We start from the raw sequence: 18,099 nt of genomic DNA on the forward strand, positions 1-18,099 counted from the left end.
ACAAAGAAAGAATGATAGATAGGAAACAAAACTGGGCGTCAAGAAAAGAAGCCGAAAGAGAGGATAAATGAAGAGAAAGATGAAGGGCGATGGAAGGAACGTGGGAAAGGAGACAGAAGTGATGGCAAAGATGATCTCTGCAGGAGACGCAGAGGAAGACAAAGAAGGAGGATAATAATAGAGGTTAGGCGAGTAAACAAATGGAAAGATTCCTTGGAAATAGGTGCGGTGAGGTGGAGTTAACCTTCGTAAAGAACAGGAAAATAGAGCATTCATCGATAAAAAAGGCACGAAGAGACGAGGAAGAAGCAAAGAATAAAGTGGGAACAAATGGAACATAGTAGGAAAAGGTGAAAGAAAAAGACGGGGCAAAGAAGAAACAGAATGATCCTGGGGAGACAGACGCAGTGACGCATACAACAAGGATAAACAAGGAAGTAGCCTTACCAACACAGAGGAGGAAAAGAAAGCAGGGATCATGAAAAAAGGAAAGACGGAACCAACGGGGCAGCACCAAAGCAAGGCTTGCTTAACTAGGACAGTGAGAGATTTAGAGATTAGGTTAGGTAGAAACGAAAACAAATGAAATGAAATGTTAAAAGAGATCATAGCAATAAGAAAATGCAAAGATAGGGAAAGCGACGAATGGGAGTAGTGGAAAAGGGAATTATGGGAATTGAGGAGAAAAAGCGAAAGGGATAGAAATAGGATAGAAGGGCTAGAGAAGGAGTTAAAAGAGACGAGAATAAACCATGAAACATTTATAGTCAGCGGATTAAGAAGTGGAAATGGAAGAAAGAACGAGTAAAAAGAGAAACATTTTTATAAGAGGCAGGGGGGGGGGTGAGAACGATTGGACCAGAATCAAAAAGGAAATTTAAAAGATAGTCAAGAAGAAAATAGGGTTAAGATATACATTAAGAAAATAAGAGCAATAAGGGGAGGTTTGGTAGTAAAGCTAGAATCGATGGACAATAAGATTAAAATTATGCACGGAAAAAACTTACTAAAAAAGGTGAACATATGGCTGGAGGATAACTACGCGAGGGAATAAGAAATACAAGACTGGTTAAGAAGGATAATGGAATAGGAAGATGAAAATGAGCTTAAAACACAGTTAGTGTTTCAAAAATAAAAGTACAGGACATATGGTATGACTATAGCAAAAAAGAAAAAAGTATAGTAGAATCGATTGTAAGGTAGGCTTGGTAAAAACCGTAAAAGAGAGCAGCGTTGGCTCAGTTGTTAGCGTACTAGTCACAGAAACAACGCCGTTCCAGGGGTCGTGGGTTCGATTCCCGGTGAATTCACTCGGATTTTTTTTCTGAGTTGTTTTCAGCGGGAAAAGTACCCTGGACTCCGGCTGCTTCGAGACGGGTTTTTCCCCAGAATTTTCCTTCAGTGCAATTCTGGGTTTTCCCTTCCCTCATTGGCGCAAGCCTGGGTGAATGCGAAGCAGTGGTAGGGATTTTGTAGAAAGTTCGATAAAGTAGGTAGCTGAACCGATGCATTAGACAGGGAGGGCCGGCTTTACCGGCGAGGAGCTGGACCCTGAAACATGGGACCTTCTTCGGAGAAAGTTACACTGAGGGATAGACCCGATGCCCCTGCAGGGGCAGAGAGTGCTGGCTTAACCAGCAAGGTGTGCGTCTGGAATACGTCCTACACCGGAGAAGTCTCTCAGGAAGGGACAAATTTAAGGAAGGTATAAAGTGTAGTTGAAAGAATGGTGTAAAAGTGAGGTATAAAGTGAGGAAAAATAGGATCGGGCAATACTTCCACACACAGGTGGTGGAAGGCCCCCGGCAGCTGGGCCGAAAGGCTGCGCCGGTAATAGAGATAAAAAAAATAAAGCCGTAAAAGAATAATTAAAAAAAAAAAATTGGAAATAGAAGGAATGAGGAATGGATTTGTGGAATGTGATTATAAAAGGAATCAAGGTGGAAAGCTGACACAGACGAGAGATTACAATCCTAAGGCATTGTTTAGGGAGCTGGAAAAGTTTAGTGAGAAAGATAGGTTACAGGTTAATAAGCAAAAAACAAAAGTTTTGAGTTTCAAAGGGGCGGAGGAGAGGGGGGGGGGGGGAGCAAATCAGAAAAATGGACATACAAGGCAAAGGAACTGCAAGTGGTACATGAGTACAAGTACTTAAGATTTTGATTTTGATTTAACTCCAATAATACGCACGGAACACATCTTAAGAGCATGACGGCAAAGGTTAAGAAGATAAATACAGAGTGGGAAATCTGGAAGAGGGCAAAATTAGACGACCTAGGGGAGAGACTGTACTTAATGGATGCAGTAGTAAAAGCGGGATGTATGTATAGAACAGAAATATGGGGGTGGGGAAGTTTGGAAGAAATTGAAAGAGTGTACATGGAGTTACAGTCTTTAAAAAGAGCAGGATTATATGGTAGAAATATTAAAAATGGAGGAATACAGGTGGCCAAATATATGGCAGGAGATTAGAAATGTACTAAATGGGTATCCAACAGAGTGGGAGAAAAGCTGAGGGATGCATTCAGAGCGGCAGGGCATGGTAATATTTTAAAATGGATAAAGGAGGGAAGAGGGTTAGAAGATATCAAAAGTAGAATAGAAGAGGGAAGGAAAGTAAGGACAGAACAAGTGCCAAAAAATGTGGGGCAAAATAGACAGATCTGGGTACTGTGGGGGATAATAAGGATTGGAAATTGGAGATAGGATGTGAAAAATATTGGAATGACAGGAGATGGGAGGGTAAGCTAAAAGAGCAATGGAATAGATTGAGGTGTGGAAGTGTAGAAAGGACGAAGAATAAAGGATATAATAATGTAATATGTAGGGTATGTAGAATTGAAAAGGAAGATTCGGAGCATATTTGGGTGTGCAAAGAAGCCGAAGGTTTGTTAGATAAGCACTAGGTCAAGGGGATTAAAGATTTAGGATAGGAAGGATGGAGGGGAGAGGAAACTAGAAGAAAACTTAGGGAGCTCTAAAGGGGAAAGATGAGGGTAAAAAATGTGTGAGTATAGTAGGGGGTTCGAAGAATTGGCTAAATTAAGCACTGAGATAGAAATAGGACAGGAGACAAAAAGTGAGAAGAATGGGTAAATTAGGAAGCGTAGAGTGAAAGAAATAAAGAGCAACAGGCGAACATGTAAAAATGTAAAAATGTTAAAGTGTAAAAAGGCGAATATTATACTGAAGAAAAAATGTAAATAGCGTTAGGTATAACGTATTATATATGTAAAAAGCACGCGCTATGCTGGCCCGCGGCCTCCTGTGCAAGGAGAGCTCTTTTGACTCTCGACCATCATGCATGCAACACTACCGTACATATCGCTACCGTATATCCCGCTATCGCTACCGTACCCCGCTATCGTCAACTTTCCCCTTCCTTTCCCCTCTGTTATCGACTGACGACGCCAACGCGACAACTCGCGTATATTAGAATAAGTTAGTTAGTAAGCTAGAATTAGTATGTTATCCTTGTTAGATCTATTGGTAAAGAACGTGTGCGAATTGAGTGTGTGTGAGTGTTTGAGCGTTAAAGGACGGAGCGTCCTAGAGCGCAGTACGAAGAAATAAAAGTGGGCGAGCGGAGAATTGTTGTATTAACCTCATTTTTCGTCCAAAATTGACCAAAATGATCTATTTTGAAAGGGTAACATTTTTTCTTGGGTTAGCTGTGGGTCGGAACTTATATAATAGGTTATAATGCATCGAAAAAAAACACTTCTGATGACCTAAGAAAATGTTATCCTCTTGTAATCGCGAAAAATTGGAAAAACGGAAATATGGAAAAAAGCGAAAACTAACAATTTTCTTTCGGAAGTAGAGACCTTTAAAATTTAACGCACAGCACCCCCGCCCCTTGCGGATACTTTATTTTTTGTTATATATTTAAGCTTTTCAAGGGGTTAAAAATAGAAAACTCGAAAGTCGGGAAATTTTGAACTACCCTAGTATACATGCATATACATATACATACGGACATTTTCTAAACACACGTAATTCGAACTTTCTGGACCCCACTTTCCAAGTTAATAAAATGGCTATAGTTTTCTGTTATGTAAATAGTATACCACGTGATTTGGTTGGGGTTACTACGTAGTAAAACCATGTGGTTGTTTTACGTGCTTCTTTACAGCAGAGTTAAATTGCGAATCACGTTCAATAGAGCGAAAATAATCTACTTTTTTTCTTTGTTGGATGATGTACTATTGATTCAGAATAGTTATGTAGGTAGGAATAGGTTTATAATAGGTGAATTATTTTACCTTTGCCATTATTTTCTTTTAGAATTGGTTTTTGGTATTTGGTATTTGTATTATTTCGTCTGTTATTAGTTGGATTTTTATTTTGTTGTTTGTGTTTGATGTCTTTGTCTTTATCTGAAGATGTATCTAAACCTCCATTGGAATCTTCTGATTCTGTGTCTTCTGAATCTTCTGAATCTGAAATATTTTGTAACCAGTCAGACTCTTCTTCTTCAGAGCTTCGTTGTTCTGAAATTACAATGAGTAAGTTTATTACATTAATTAAAACTCCTAAAGGCATTACATTACGGATAGATAAAAAATAGTCAGATCTTCGCATATGTGCACGGTATTGTTTTACTCGCGGAAAATGGAATAGCAGCATTGAATATGTATGGCATTATAAAAAGGTTTATAAAAAAACATACTATTAATTCTTAGTGCGGAAAAAACAATAACTTCAAATTTTACAATGTGAAAACAGCAAAAAGTAAAATCAAGGCCACACAATGAAACGATATAACAAGGAGAATTATAGCAGCGAAAATCATAAACGAAAAATGACTATATGAATTAACTTTGATTTGACTTTCGAACAACCAAATATTTCATATGGCACTCAATCTTTTAGCAATGTTGCAACTATTAGGCATTATTTAAAATAAAATTCACGTTTTCTCATTGCTTTACAATTGCATACATATTAGGTGCTATAGAGAATACCGTTGATTCTAATATTTTGATTGAAGTGAAAAAGTAACAAAAAAGAACAACATCAATAATATGAATTTGAGTAACTAAAAAATAAAAGAGTGTAAACATTTACAACAAGTTGTAAATAAATAAATTCGTGTTGGCATTATTAATTTACCATTTCCTTCAATTTCTTGGTCATCTATTGGTGATTCACTTTCATGGTTCATATTCAATAATGGACTGTCATTATTTTTGGCACATCGAGACTTAGGGCTCAGGCTCATGTTTTCAATTTGGTCTTCCGTTAATATTTGTTCAGATATTTCTTCTTTATAACATTGTATGTTTTCATAAATTAGGTTTTCAGAACCATCAAATCCAATGACTGTTGCCTCAATCATGCTTGCATCTACATATTACATTAAAAAAATAATAATATTAAATTGTGGTTGTATTATGTAAATCGTTAAAACAACACTAATGCTAAACTTTTTTCTTTAATCTACATCATTGACATTAATATAGGAAATTAGAAAAGTAACTGCACACACGCACGCAAGTTGTTTTCTGAGAAAGATTAATTAAAAGATTTAAAAAAAGAATATTACTCCTAGAAACTATAGCAAAATATAATAAAATAAGCGAAAAATATTTTTGTTAGAATAAGTATTTACCTTCCACTGTAACCATTGGCTGATATACCAGTGCTGTGGTTTCTTTGTTTTAATTTTGGTCATTTAAATTAGGCTTCTGAGAACTAGAAGCAATAATTTGTTTTTCTATTTGATGCGACTATACATGTTTATCTGGTTCATACTTTTGTCCTTTTTTAGTATCATTAGCAACATCCTTTTCATTAATTGCGCCTTCATTTAATGTACTTTCTTCTACTAATTCTATAACTAAAAATAAAAAATAAGTACACTAAATGAATGAAGAACCGAAGGGGATAAAGTGTTCACTTTCAAGAGGCGCTAAAATAACGACAAATTTTTATATATTTAAATTAAATAAACTTATGATATAAGGATTCAACTGCAAGGAACTGTTTTACAATATTTCTATTTTACTGTGCTTATTAAAACCAAGATATTGCGTGTAAGCGAAAAGTATGTGCAAGCAGCCAAGATGACTGAATTTATATAACTGTTTAATTTTCTTAAACAATTTATAATAAATATGAAAATAAAATTTAATCATTAATGTGTATTCGTGTCTTTAAATATTTGTAAAATACTTAAGGTTGTACTTAAATTAAAAAGGATGATTCTAAATGCGAACAAGTTACAAGATATTTCGACTATAATAAGCAAAATGAGACAAAAGAAAATCCACGTTAAAATCTATGAGTATTACATACATAAATTATATACTTACCAACATTTTTATCTATGTAGCTAGCTATCAGTTCAATGTTTTCAACAGGATCCAAAAAAGGAATAGACGTAATATCCATAAATTCATTCTGGTTATCTTTACTCTTATTGAGTGATCTTCGAACAATAGGTGCTTTCTGAATGACAGATGCATATTCAAATTTACTTTTAGTAGATTTGTTAATTTGTGGGCTGTCGCTTTCTATTTCTAAAAAGTTACTAAAATATTTATAAACGCCGATATATAACGTAAATACTTTACTTATTTATGTTTCTAAGTCAATTAAGTATTTCTCCAAGTACTTACGACTGTTATTTGCATAACTATTGGATAAAACTTGACTTCTAATGGATTCATTGAGATCTTCGCTCAATTTTACTCTTGGTAGCTGTTGATTCAACAATTTTGCAATCTGGATCAACACATTTCGATCATCTAAAAAAAGGTATTCAATTGAAATTAGATTAAATGAAACAAGGACAAAAAAATAAAATTATAATGAAAAACCTTTTAAAAATTGTTGTAAACGTAAGAGTAACAATACATAAATTAGGAATATGTGTCACTATTAATTAAAGACTATTAAGGTAGTTTACTCAGTCCAGTGGTGCTCAATTCGAGGTTGAATTTGAAAATTAATGTTTTTAAATATTATACAGTGTTATCAAGTGTGAAAACTCTAAGATTTTTAGTATTATATATTAGGATATTGATAGAAAGTGTTTATAGTTTCAAATACCCTCAAAACTTAAAAGAGTTAGACACACTGCGCACATATATAGATATATTGATAGTATGGAATTAAATTTTTCGATGGTTGTAATTTTTAAAAAAGCCCCGATTGTCCTATCAAAGATTTGTCTTCTTGATTCGTATTATGATTTTACATCATAACCTAGTTTTTCAAATAGATGTATGATATATTTTCTTTGTAATTAAACAAAATGTACACTAAATTTAAACTTAGCATATGCTTCCCATGTTAAAATACAGAACTTCTAGACCCGATATCTTTAAAAATCATACCGGTCAGCGGGTAAAAATTATACCACGTTATAGAGGACACTTAGAGGAAAAGGCTACAAAAAAGTAGCCGTCTCAGCTTAGAGGAGTTAGCGAAGAGAACGGATGAATTACCAGAGCCAAGAAGACGGTGCGGATGGCATCTGATGGAGGCGGTGACACCTCTACCAAAAAAAGATAAGAAGGAAGAAAACAACGCTCTCTCCTCCAGCAAAAAATAGCTTAACTTTCTAAGAGAAAAATCAAGTTTATTTATATTTTTAATTCAAAAACAATAATGTTTACAGAAACGACTATAGATGCCTATTTTTAAACTCTTGTCATGGAGAATCAGCCAGTAATTTTTTTATTTACTAATATCTTTAAACAAAAAAGTTGAAAATTTAACCAAAAAGCCGACTGAGAGGAAATTTTTGTAATCAACTCCATATTCACATATATAAGATCTATACACATTAGAATACAATAAACAGTTATACTTTCACTTAATTTGACAATATAACAGGAAGTAAGAACAAAGTAAAAAGCCTGTATCTAAAACACTATTTATTTATTTATTTAGCTCCAGAGTTACATTCAGACTGTTTTATACTTTTTTCCTCTGCAAATTTTTCGCTTTAGAAAAAATGAGACTAATCTTTGAAAAATGAGGATGGATCCACTATACTTATTGTAGCATATACGGATGCATTTCTGCACATAAAAAAAGTTATGTAATATTTTTAGCAGGGATGCCGTCTTTTAAAATACGTATGTAAATTGACATATCTTTATTCAAATAGTCAGTTTGTCAAAGTTTATAATATTATTTACTAATTGAAGCTAATATTAAGATTAATGTAAACGTTATATAATCAAAATAATAGTTTAAAACTTGAATTAGCTCTTTTTCTCAGAGAATACTCTTTTAAGCTGACTTGATTCCAAATATAAAGATGTCTAATTGTATTTAAAAAGCTATGGTATTACTATACTGTCACAAATTAAATATTTGCAAAAGTGAAAACTACAATAGATAGCAAACATTAATGATGATTAATTATACATTTTTCTAAACTACGGCATAATAAGATTTGTGGTGTATACTTGAATTTTTTGCAAGCAAATCAAATTGTGTTAAGTTATATATTTGAAACCATCAGACGAGGGCTAGATCAAAACTAGCTCCCTGTCCCCACTTCGAATACCTAATTAACATAATGTATAGTTTCCTACTTATTTACATACTGTAAATGAAAACTTGGTGAACCGATCCATGCACGTTGGGTGTCCTATACCTACATTTATCACCAAATCAGGGCCAGATAAATTAAGGGAGTTCTACCAGTAGAAGATCCACGGTTCAGAATTTTATGAAATATTTTGTGCAGGTAGATTTTACTATAAAAAACACGTGGTTAAATTTTGGTAAAGGTTTAGAGCCTCAAAAGAAAGTTATAAACATTTAAAGTTGCACAAATCCGTACATTTTGCTTTAACTCCTATTTGTATAAAAGTGACGGTTTAGAATTAACTCAAATTTTGTAGAACGTTAGTTAAACAACTAACGAATAATTTGAGTACTTGTAAAAAATGGTTTGGAGCCTGTAAGCGTAGCGATAAACAAATAAAAGTTAAAAAATGTACACTTAACTTATGATAAGTAGAATCGCCTAATGTGAATGTAAAATCATTATTTGTTGTATATTGACTTATGCAATCTCTATTATTAATTATATCCCACAAATTAAAGAAATAAAAAGTCGACTTTGTTTTGACTAGCTACCTACTGGTAAAACTACCTTAAGTCCGGTGTGCCATAGCAAATTTCTACTTGGGAATTATTAGGAGTTAAGGTCTAAAGCTTTTACATTGTTTTTACATTTACATAATTAAAAGGCTTTTCATTATTTATTTAATGTTTGTTACTTACCATTATATGCAGTTAATTTGCAAGCAAATACTGTACTTGAATGTTTTAATTTAAAAGTATGTATTGAGTCCTTTTTTTTAATATATTTTGTCCCGATAACATGATATACTGGTTTATCCACCCGTTGAACCAGTACATAACTCATTTTGTTTATAGCCTTTATAGGCTGTACGATACTTAAAACTAATTATTTATTAAATAATTGTGCACAATAATATTGTATTAAATGTTGAATACTAAATATTTATTTGTGTTTAATGAAGAAACCTATGTGTAAACAAAAATTCATATAGAAATTCGTGTTCTGTCAAAATGTGTATAAAGCGAACCCTACCTAAAAATACTCGAAAATCGTCATAAATCAGGCAAATGTCGTAAAAATATATACTTATAATCCTTAAAGGGAACAAAAATTATCGCTAACGGGTTAAATAAGTAACAAATTCTCCGGACCTAAAAAAATATGTCGTAAATGACTATGTCAAAAGATAGTCAGTAGGAATACTTAGATAGGAACGCAAATAAACGTAGTTCAACTATCGATTCAGTATACACGTTGACGACGTAGCGCTGCAATCACTTAAGTTTGATTATACTGCCGTTTTGGCTGCCATAAAAACTGTTATCATGTATAACAATTAATCATTGACAGTCAACTATACTGAAATAGAATAAATTTGCTATATACACACTTACAACTTATTTTACGTATCATCCTGTCCGCGTAAATATCTAATTTCCTTATTTGTCCACACAAAAACCTTATTATTTCATAAACTGTCCGCATAACTAATATCGCTTCCGATTTTGACCGCATAAAGACCTTTGAATATCATTATTTGTCCGCATAAGTGACATCAAGACTTATGCGGACGCTTAGTTATTAACAATGTATACTTTATGCAGACACGTCTGCATAAGTGACATTGTATCAACTGTTAATGTAAATGGCCATAACTTCAATAAAATGGAATAAATAGTGTTATTTTTAGGATACATCAACGTAGAATAGATTATTTTACCCATGTAAGTAGATGTTAATAGGATTTGAATGTGTCCGCATAAGTCACGAAACATAAACATATATAGGTATATATATATATATATATATATATATATATATATATATATATATATATCAATAAACAATTGCACGTACAACTTTGTGTATGCACGGTGGTAAGATAACATTACACATATAGAATGTTGTTCAATGTTTACAAAGATCATGATTAATTAAAATAAGCCGACTGTGCAATTTTTTAATGATTAGAAATTATTTATGATTAATATAATAAAAATACAATAAACAATTCAGTAAAACGTGAAAAGACAAACGAGTATGAACTATTGATAAAAGAACAAAATATTTTTACAAAAATCATCGTCACATGCATCATACAAAACGTAAAACTAAATCAATTCAATGCAATCTTAATCACCTGCTTAATCAAACGCGATAATCAAAAAAATTATTGAAAAATCTACTTCCTCATCAAAACCAATAAGTAATAAGTGACAAATCGAAATCCAAAACGATCACCATTTTCGGTAAAAACAAAAACAAAAAGCATTTCTCGTTATAAATGTTTACAAAGATTTTTATCGACTTTTACCCTGAAGAAACTCAAATTATTTATTTCTGCAATTTTTTTTTAACTTAGCTAGATCTGAAACTTTTACTAATATATAAAGATTTTCACGAATTTCGGACGTTTTCGTAATCTCCGATTACTGAATTTGCACATTTATTGACTAGATGAAACCCATGACAAACAGATTTACCGTATCTCATCAGTAGGAAATCTGTGAAAGGTCAAATCAGGATTTTTTACCTTTGATGTTCCACAATCGGTGTGGACACCAAGTGCACGTGAAGGCGACATGCTGACCACGAAATCTTCTTCGCTAAACACGATAAACCTATCTAAAAAATCTTACAAAACTACAACGATGCACTTCCCTACTAACTACTATTATTTCTCGCTATCCGTTGCAAACAAACTTTAAATGGATTTAAAACTTTAAAGGATTTAAAACTGCCTTATTGTGACATAATTTGTTGCAGCAATCCGATTGTTCGATCATGTAAAGGATGAAAGACAGATGAAAATGTATATGTTTTTCACTCGCATTTCCGTTCTTTATTAACAATTTATTGCAAAAAAACGCGATTTTGGTCTTTTTTTGCTTATAACTTTAAAACTAAAGGTGCTATTAGAACCAGAAGATTTGTAGAGAATATAAATATCTACAAAATGAGAGGTCGAACGCCTTAATCAGATAATTAGGTCCTGAGATAGTTAGGAAAAACCGGAAAATTAGGTGTTTTTTTCAAAAATTCATAGCTCCGCCATTTTTTGAGCTTAAGCGCTAAAATTTTGGGTAAAAGTAGGGATTATGATGTTCTTGATATGTGCAAAAGTTGGGTGCTGTCGGATTATTAGTTTGCTCAAAATTGCGATTCAAAGTTTGCAGTGCGTTTTTTTCCGGCAGGTCTGTATGCCGTACCGTAAGTCCGATTGAAGTTTCAAAGAAGGGTCGAAAAGTTGACATCGTGCACTACGAAACGTAGTTTTCAGTTTTTGATTAATTGCCTGGAAGCATGCGAATAACCGTCGTAAAGTTCGCGAAAATCGGCCGAGCGCACGCTCGCAGTCGAGTGGTGGGGGACGGAGCAGCGACAGAGGAGAAGCATATATATAGTGTGACGAGACACGAGTCTCGCACGTATAAATACGTGTGAAGGCCGCCGCAATAGACGCGGCATGCGCAACATCCGCACGGCGAGTCCGCACGAGCGCGGAGCGTGGCAGCCGGCCAGCGACTCAGCGGCGACGCGCCAGGCGGCGCGAGCATCGCACGCGGTGCGCCGTGAACGCACCTATACAAATCCGCATCGCGCGCCTTTATAAGGCGGATCGCGCGACGCAACAGGCAGTTCTACTCGAGCTCCATTCCGGGTAGCGTGTGCGCAACATAGTTCTCGCAAAGAAGAAGGATGGAAAGAGGCGTTTCTGCATCAACTTCCAGGGCATCAACAAAATCAGCATCAAAGATGCACACCCGCTACCACAAGTTCACGCGACACTAAACAAACTTCAGGGAGCAAAGTACCTAACCACGATCAACCTGAAAAATGGATACTGGCAAATACCGCTGTCAGAGGAAAGCAAGAAGTACACCGCTTTTACTTACCGTTCCCGGAAGAGGCTTAATGCAATTTAAGGTCTTCCATTTGGTTTACACTCGGCACCAGCAGCATTCATGCGGCTGATGAACGCAGTCATTACACCAGAATCAGAACCAAATGTGTTCTGTTACCTCGACGACATTGTCATTGTTACAGAAGATTTTGAACAGCACCTAAAGCTGATTAGCGAAACCTTCTGCGGGTTACGGGAGGCTTTAAAGCCGAATTAGGAGAAAAGCCACTTTTGCAGAAAACAGCTTAAATACCTAGGTCATGTGGTCAACGAGGAGGGGCTCCACACTAGGGTGGACCTTAATTATTATTTTTTTTTTTTCACTTGGGCCGGGCAAATAAAGCTTCTATATACCTCAAAAACTATGCGCATATAGGTTTTGAACCCATAGCATCGATTTTTCACGTGCCTCAAAGCACCCGAAGTTTCTTATGGGATTTACATGTTAAAAAAGGGTCAAAACGTTTATCGTTCTGAAAACCTGTGAAAATTTTGGAATTTTAACTTTGGAAGTAGATTTTCCCATATATTTTGAGCCGCTGAATCGAATGGTGCTATTAGTTTTCGGCGTAATAGTGAAATAAAAAGTTATAAGCCAAAATCGTTGAAAAACTCGAAAAATCGCAAAAAAAACGTGTAAAAATGGACTTTTAACGTTTATAATCAGTGATAAGTTGGAAAGTTTTTTTCAAAAACATACATTTTTATGTATTTTGAGCTCATTAAACGAATGGTGCAATTGGCTTTTGCCGATTCAATTGAGAAAACAAGATATAAGCCAAAATCGTCAAAAAGGTCGAAAATCACGGTAAAGTGACCAAAAAATGGGTTTGTTACAATGTTACTAATACGAGGTCAATTTTTTTATACATAAAAAGTATAGTTATACATATCTGAAAAATTCTTTTGTGTCGGATACGGGCTATATTTAAAAACCGGAAGGGTAAACCGGAATGGCTGTGAGTGGCTGTTGTCGTTCCAGAATTCTTATTCCATATTTTCGTTCCATCGATGGGACCGCGGCCTAAAGCATTTTCGGATCAGCGAAGGGATCAGCTGACACGAAGTAACGTGAATACAAAATGGTAGTGTTGAATGTATACATATTATATTATACAACGATAAACAATAGACACTGTACGTTCTCTCTATCATCGGACTCACAAGGAAAGGTACCTAACCCGAACTCACCGATTTTGATGATTTTCATATATGTTGTAGAACATAAAAAAATAAGAGACACGTATTTTTTTTTATCGGCTAATTTTCACTTTTAAGGGGTAAAAACCTCCCCTAAAGTTAACCCCCAAAAAGCGTTTTTTTAAATATCTCGGCTTAAAATTAATATTTTTCAATGAAACAAATTGGAGGTTATTTCTTACAAAAAGAGCAAGTATTTCATGGTGATTTGAAGAGTAAGGGTAGCATCCCCTATTTTTTAGGGGTTGAAAACATATATTTTTTGGCATAATTTTATAATAAAAATGTTTAAACCGACTAAAAAAAATTGGAAAAAATGTTTAAACATCCTTAATAACAAAATTTAGTTGACGTCTTTCGGTGTTTTCATAAATATTACCCCTAAGGGGGTAAACCACCCCTAACACAAAATAACTGTAAATATGTAATTCAATACATAATATTTCGTAGAAAGTTTGTATATAGAGGTTTTCGAGGTCGCTGATTACAAATCTGTTATCAGATTTTGAAAATTCAAAATGGCGGAACCAATAGGACGGAAATATCGAAAAAAAATTTTATATAATAAAAAAGTTTTAAACGACTAAAAAAATTGGAAAAAATTTGTAAACATCTATAATAAACAAATTAAGTTTTTCGATTTTTTCATAGATACTACCCTTTAGGGGGTAAACCACCCCTAACACAAAATAACTATAAATATACTTCAATCCATAATATTTTGTAGAAGGTTTGTATATAAGGGTTTTCGAGATCGCTCTTTGCAAATCTGATATCAGATTTTGAAAATTCAAAATGGCGGAACGAATGTGGTGGACGAAAATGTCGAAAAAAAATTTTAACTTTCATAAAAACTTGTTATAAATGTGTTATCTTTGTAGCCTGTACATGTGAACTAAAGAGCCTTAAACCCTAAACCCCTAAAGAACAAATAGGCTAAATGGTTGTGCTTTTTAACCAAACCACCTCAAATTCCTAAATTTGTAAACAAGAAAATTCTGTGTGTGAAGCAGTTTTATAATTTCCGTAGAAATTGTTATCAGAATGTTATTGAAATTCCTTTATTGTAAATTCAACTTATAATGTATTTTTGTTTATAATATTAGAGTATAATAATAATCTACAATCTTTTATCTTTTGCCATAGTGCATTTTTTGTATTGAGCATAAAATATATTATTTTACGATGTTTTTACAATAATGGTAGTCCTCATAAAAGTGTTTAAAGCACAATGCTTTTTTGCACCAACCACATCGTACAATTGCAATGTTTGTGCACCCTTCTATTTCACAATGTGTTGCACAAGACTTTCCAAAACTGAAATCTATAGGATTATCAAATTTATCTGGTTTTTCATTGATGTAACCGCTTTTATACCAGGAATATTTAAACAAATCTATATATCTCGGTGAAGACAGTTGGTTGTGAACCAATGATTGAAGTTTAATTATATTATTTCTCACATGTAAATTCATATCATGATCCATTAACATTACATTATCAGAAAATGTTCGGACAAAGTTTTTCCAAATACGGAATCCATAGACATCAAGTGGTTGTATTTTTCCTGTGGTTCCAGTTGGAATTTTTTTATGTTAATAATTTTATTTTGTGGCATTGTTTCTTCTATAACTTTGTCACAATGACCACTCCAAGAATCAAGTAATAGTATTGAGTGATGGCCTACATAGGGATAAAATATTTTTTCCAACCAGATTTTGAAGTGATCTGCAATTAAACGACTTACTAATTAACTGATCAACGATATTACAATGTAAAAATTGTTATTAGTTCCCTTACTTGTTGTTAATTTTCCAGATTTGGATGCTTCCACGTACATGTTTTCTGGTCTAAATATGTTTTGTTCTACAATAGGGCCAAACTTGCCACTTGGTTCCTTTAAAACAAGAAATAGCGGCGACAACAGTTGTCCAGTAGCTGATATTAGTGGCTGTATAGTATAACTATGCGTTGTTGCTGAAATTGACTGTACCAGACATTGCACTTGCTTTTCTCCTTCTACTGCTAATGTTCTTCCAGAATGCATTTCTAGCTGAAATCCGCTCTGATCTGTATTATACAAATTTTCGAGTCCAATCCTTGGTATACACGATTTAACGTCATCGATAAATGCTTCAGCTTTAGCCGTAAGTTCTGCACTACTTTCTAGTGTTTTTCTTGTTATGAACTTATTTATTTTCCTAGAAACTATTCGGTGTGCTTGCTTAAATTTGAGTAACCAATGTTTAGAAGCTTTGAATCTAATATCATCAAAACCAATTTCTTTTTTAGCTTGTAAGGCCCATCGAATTATATCTTCATCATGGATAATTGAACCACTGTCGAGAGCTGCTTTAAAATTATCCAGGGTATACTGACAAATTTGTGCTACTTTTTCTCTATACGTGCCACCTTTATTAATTGAATGAGCCCAACGACGTAGCTGACTAATAGATGATACTTTTTTGAATCTGTTTTGCACTGTTTTGAGACTTAAATTTTGCTTCGTTTTGCTACTTCTCCAAAATTCTACAGCTCTTTTTTTGTATTCAAAATCTAGTTCTTCATTATCTGCTGTACATTGATTTGTTGGTGCTATATCCGGATCAGGAAAATGATGTTGCACTTCATCTTCAATTATTTCCACATTATGGTCTTTATACTCTTCTTGAAAATCCAAAGAGTCATCAGTAATCATTTCTACATCGTTGAAATCATGTGTTGCATCTATTAAAATTTCTTTTATTTTTTCGGCCAACTCTGTTTCGTGATAATTCGTGACACTATCTGGTATGTTTAACGCTTGAAAGTATGCTAATAATAAGTTTAGAACGTTTAACGGATTAATTTTCATTTTTCAATCTAAAATGAAAACAAGCGGTAAAATTTATACAAGCTGTGTTTTTGCATGTAAGGCACGACTGCTACATTTCTACCAGAATAAAACGAGTGAATGTAAATTGAATCAAATCATTAATTTATGCATTGGAGAAGAATTCTCGTTCCACTTTGTGATGTTCGGAAAACTCTATTTTTGGTTTTATTCAACTTTTATTCACTTTGAAATTGAATAATGTAAATCTATATAAAATCACTAAAGAAAATTTTCTACAACTGTATGATACCACTGACAAACAAAAAGACGTACTATTCATACTTTCCAGCATCGAACTAGAATACCCACAAAACTCACTCACTGCCTAAAAAATAACACAGGCAGCTGAGGTAAACACTCGATGAAAACAATCTAAAAAAAGAACATACTGATTCGCACATATTGTCAACAACTTTTATGAGTGAAAGACATTTATCTGTGGAATTATCATTGAATGTACGATAACATTCATTAAACTAATGAATGCATATAAAATTCCCTTTCAATAACAACGCGTTCTTTAATTGCAAATGAAGTTCGAGTATTAATATTCTTTTATGTATTTTTACCAATAACAAAAATTATCATAGTAATATAATAATAATAATAAAAAGAAGAAGAATAAGCATAATTGCAATAGCAATAATAACAGTAATACTGATAATAGCAATGATAATGAAAAATAATAATAATAATTAGAATAATATTTATTATTAAATTTAGATTTTTTGATAAATTCATTAAATCGTAGCAAATAGTATTATTATGGAATTCCAGACTGTAAATATTTTACTATAGATACAATAATCATTACTTCGAGAATTCATCTAAAAAACTTTCGGCTTACGAAATAATTGTAACAATGAAAAACTCCCAAGTTTGACAACATTAAATTTTATTACAAAACGCAAAAGAGTTTGATAAACTAATTTTATTAACCTATGTTTTTTCATTTGCAAAAAAGTGTGGACTTTTTGAATTTATAAAATTATATAATTATGCAATTTATGAAATACTTTATGATTTATGAAATTACTTTTGAAATTATGCTAATTTATAAAAGCAGAAAAATAAATAATCTTTGATTGAAACATAAAACGAGACGTTATTTGTTACATACAAAATGATAGAATAAAATATCGGTAATATGTCTATACTCGTGTCTACGGTAAAGCATAGGCCTTCGGCTTGTCTGGAGGTTAGGGGTTTGGAGTCGTTTGGTTAAAAAGCACAACCATTTAGCCTATTTGTTCTTTAGGGGTTTAGGGTTTAAGGCTCTTTAGTTCACATGTACAGGCTACAAAGATCACACATTTGTAAACAAGTTTTTTTGAAAGTTAAAATTTTTTTTCGACATTTTCGTCCACCACATTGGTTTCGCCATTTTGTATTTTTAAAATCTGATATCAGATTTGTAAAGAGCGATCTCGAAAATCCCTATATACAAACCTTCTACAAAATATTATGGATTGAAGTAAATTTATAGTTATTTTGTGTTAGGGGTGGTTTACCCCCCTAAGGGGAAGTATCTATGAAAAAACCGAAAAACTTAATTTGTTTATTATA

The 18,099-nt window shown here is 33.3% G+C and overlaps 2 protein-coding genes across 5 annotated transcripts in view; one reads left to right on the forward strand and one right to left on the reverse strand.

The window, feature by feature from the left end:
• The window catches only part of LOC100113956 (syndetin), a 272,371-nt gene that overhangs the window by 215,119 nt on the left and 39,153 nt on the right, over window positions 1-18,099 (forward strand). The gene's annotated exons all lie outside the window — the stretch shown is intronic.
• Window positions 4,168-5,837, reverse strand: LOC116417047 (leiomodin-3-like). The gene is made up of 3 exons (XM_031928123.1): window positions 5,615-5,837; window positions 5,116-5,349; window positions 4,168-4,493 (listed from the first exon to the last, which is right to left on the reverse strand). The coding sequence occupies exons 1-3, from the start codon at window positions 5,628-5,630 to the stop codon at window positions 4,243-4,245; spliced, it is 501 nt and encodes a 166-aa protein (XP_031783983.1). The 5' UTR covers window positions 5,631-5,837; the 3' UTR covers window positions 4,168-4,242.

Source organism: Nasonia vitripennis (genome assembly GCF_009193385.2).
Source record: "Nasonia vitripennis strain AsymCx chromosome 4 unlocalized genomic scaffold, Nvit_psr_1.1 chr4_random0003, whole genome shotgun sequence".
Lineage (NCBI taxonomy): Eukaryota > Metazoa > Arthropoda > Insecta > Hymenoptera > Pteromalidae > Nasonia > Nasonia vitripennis.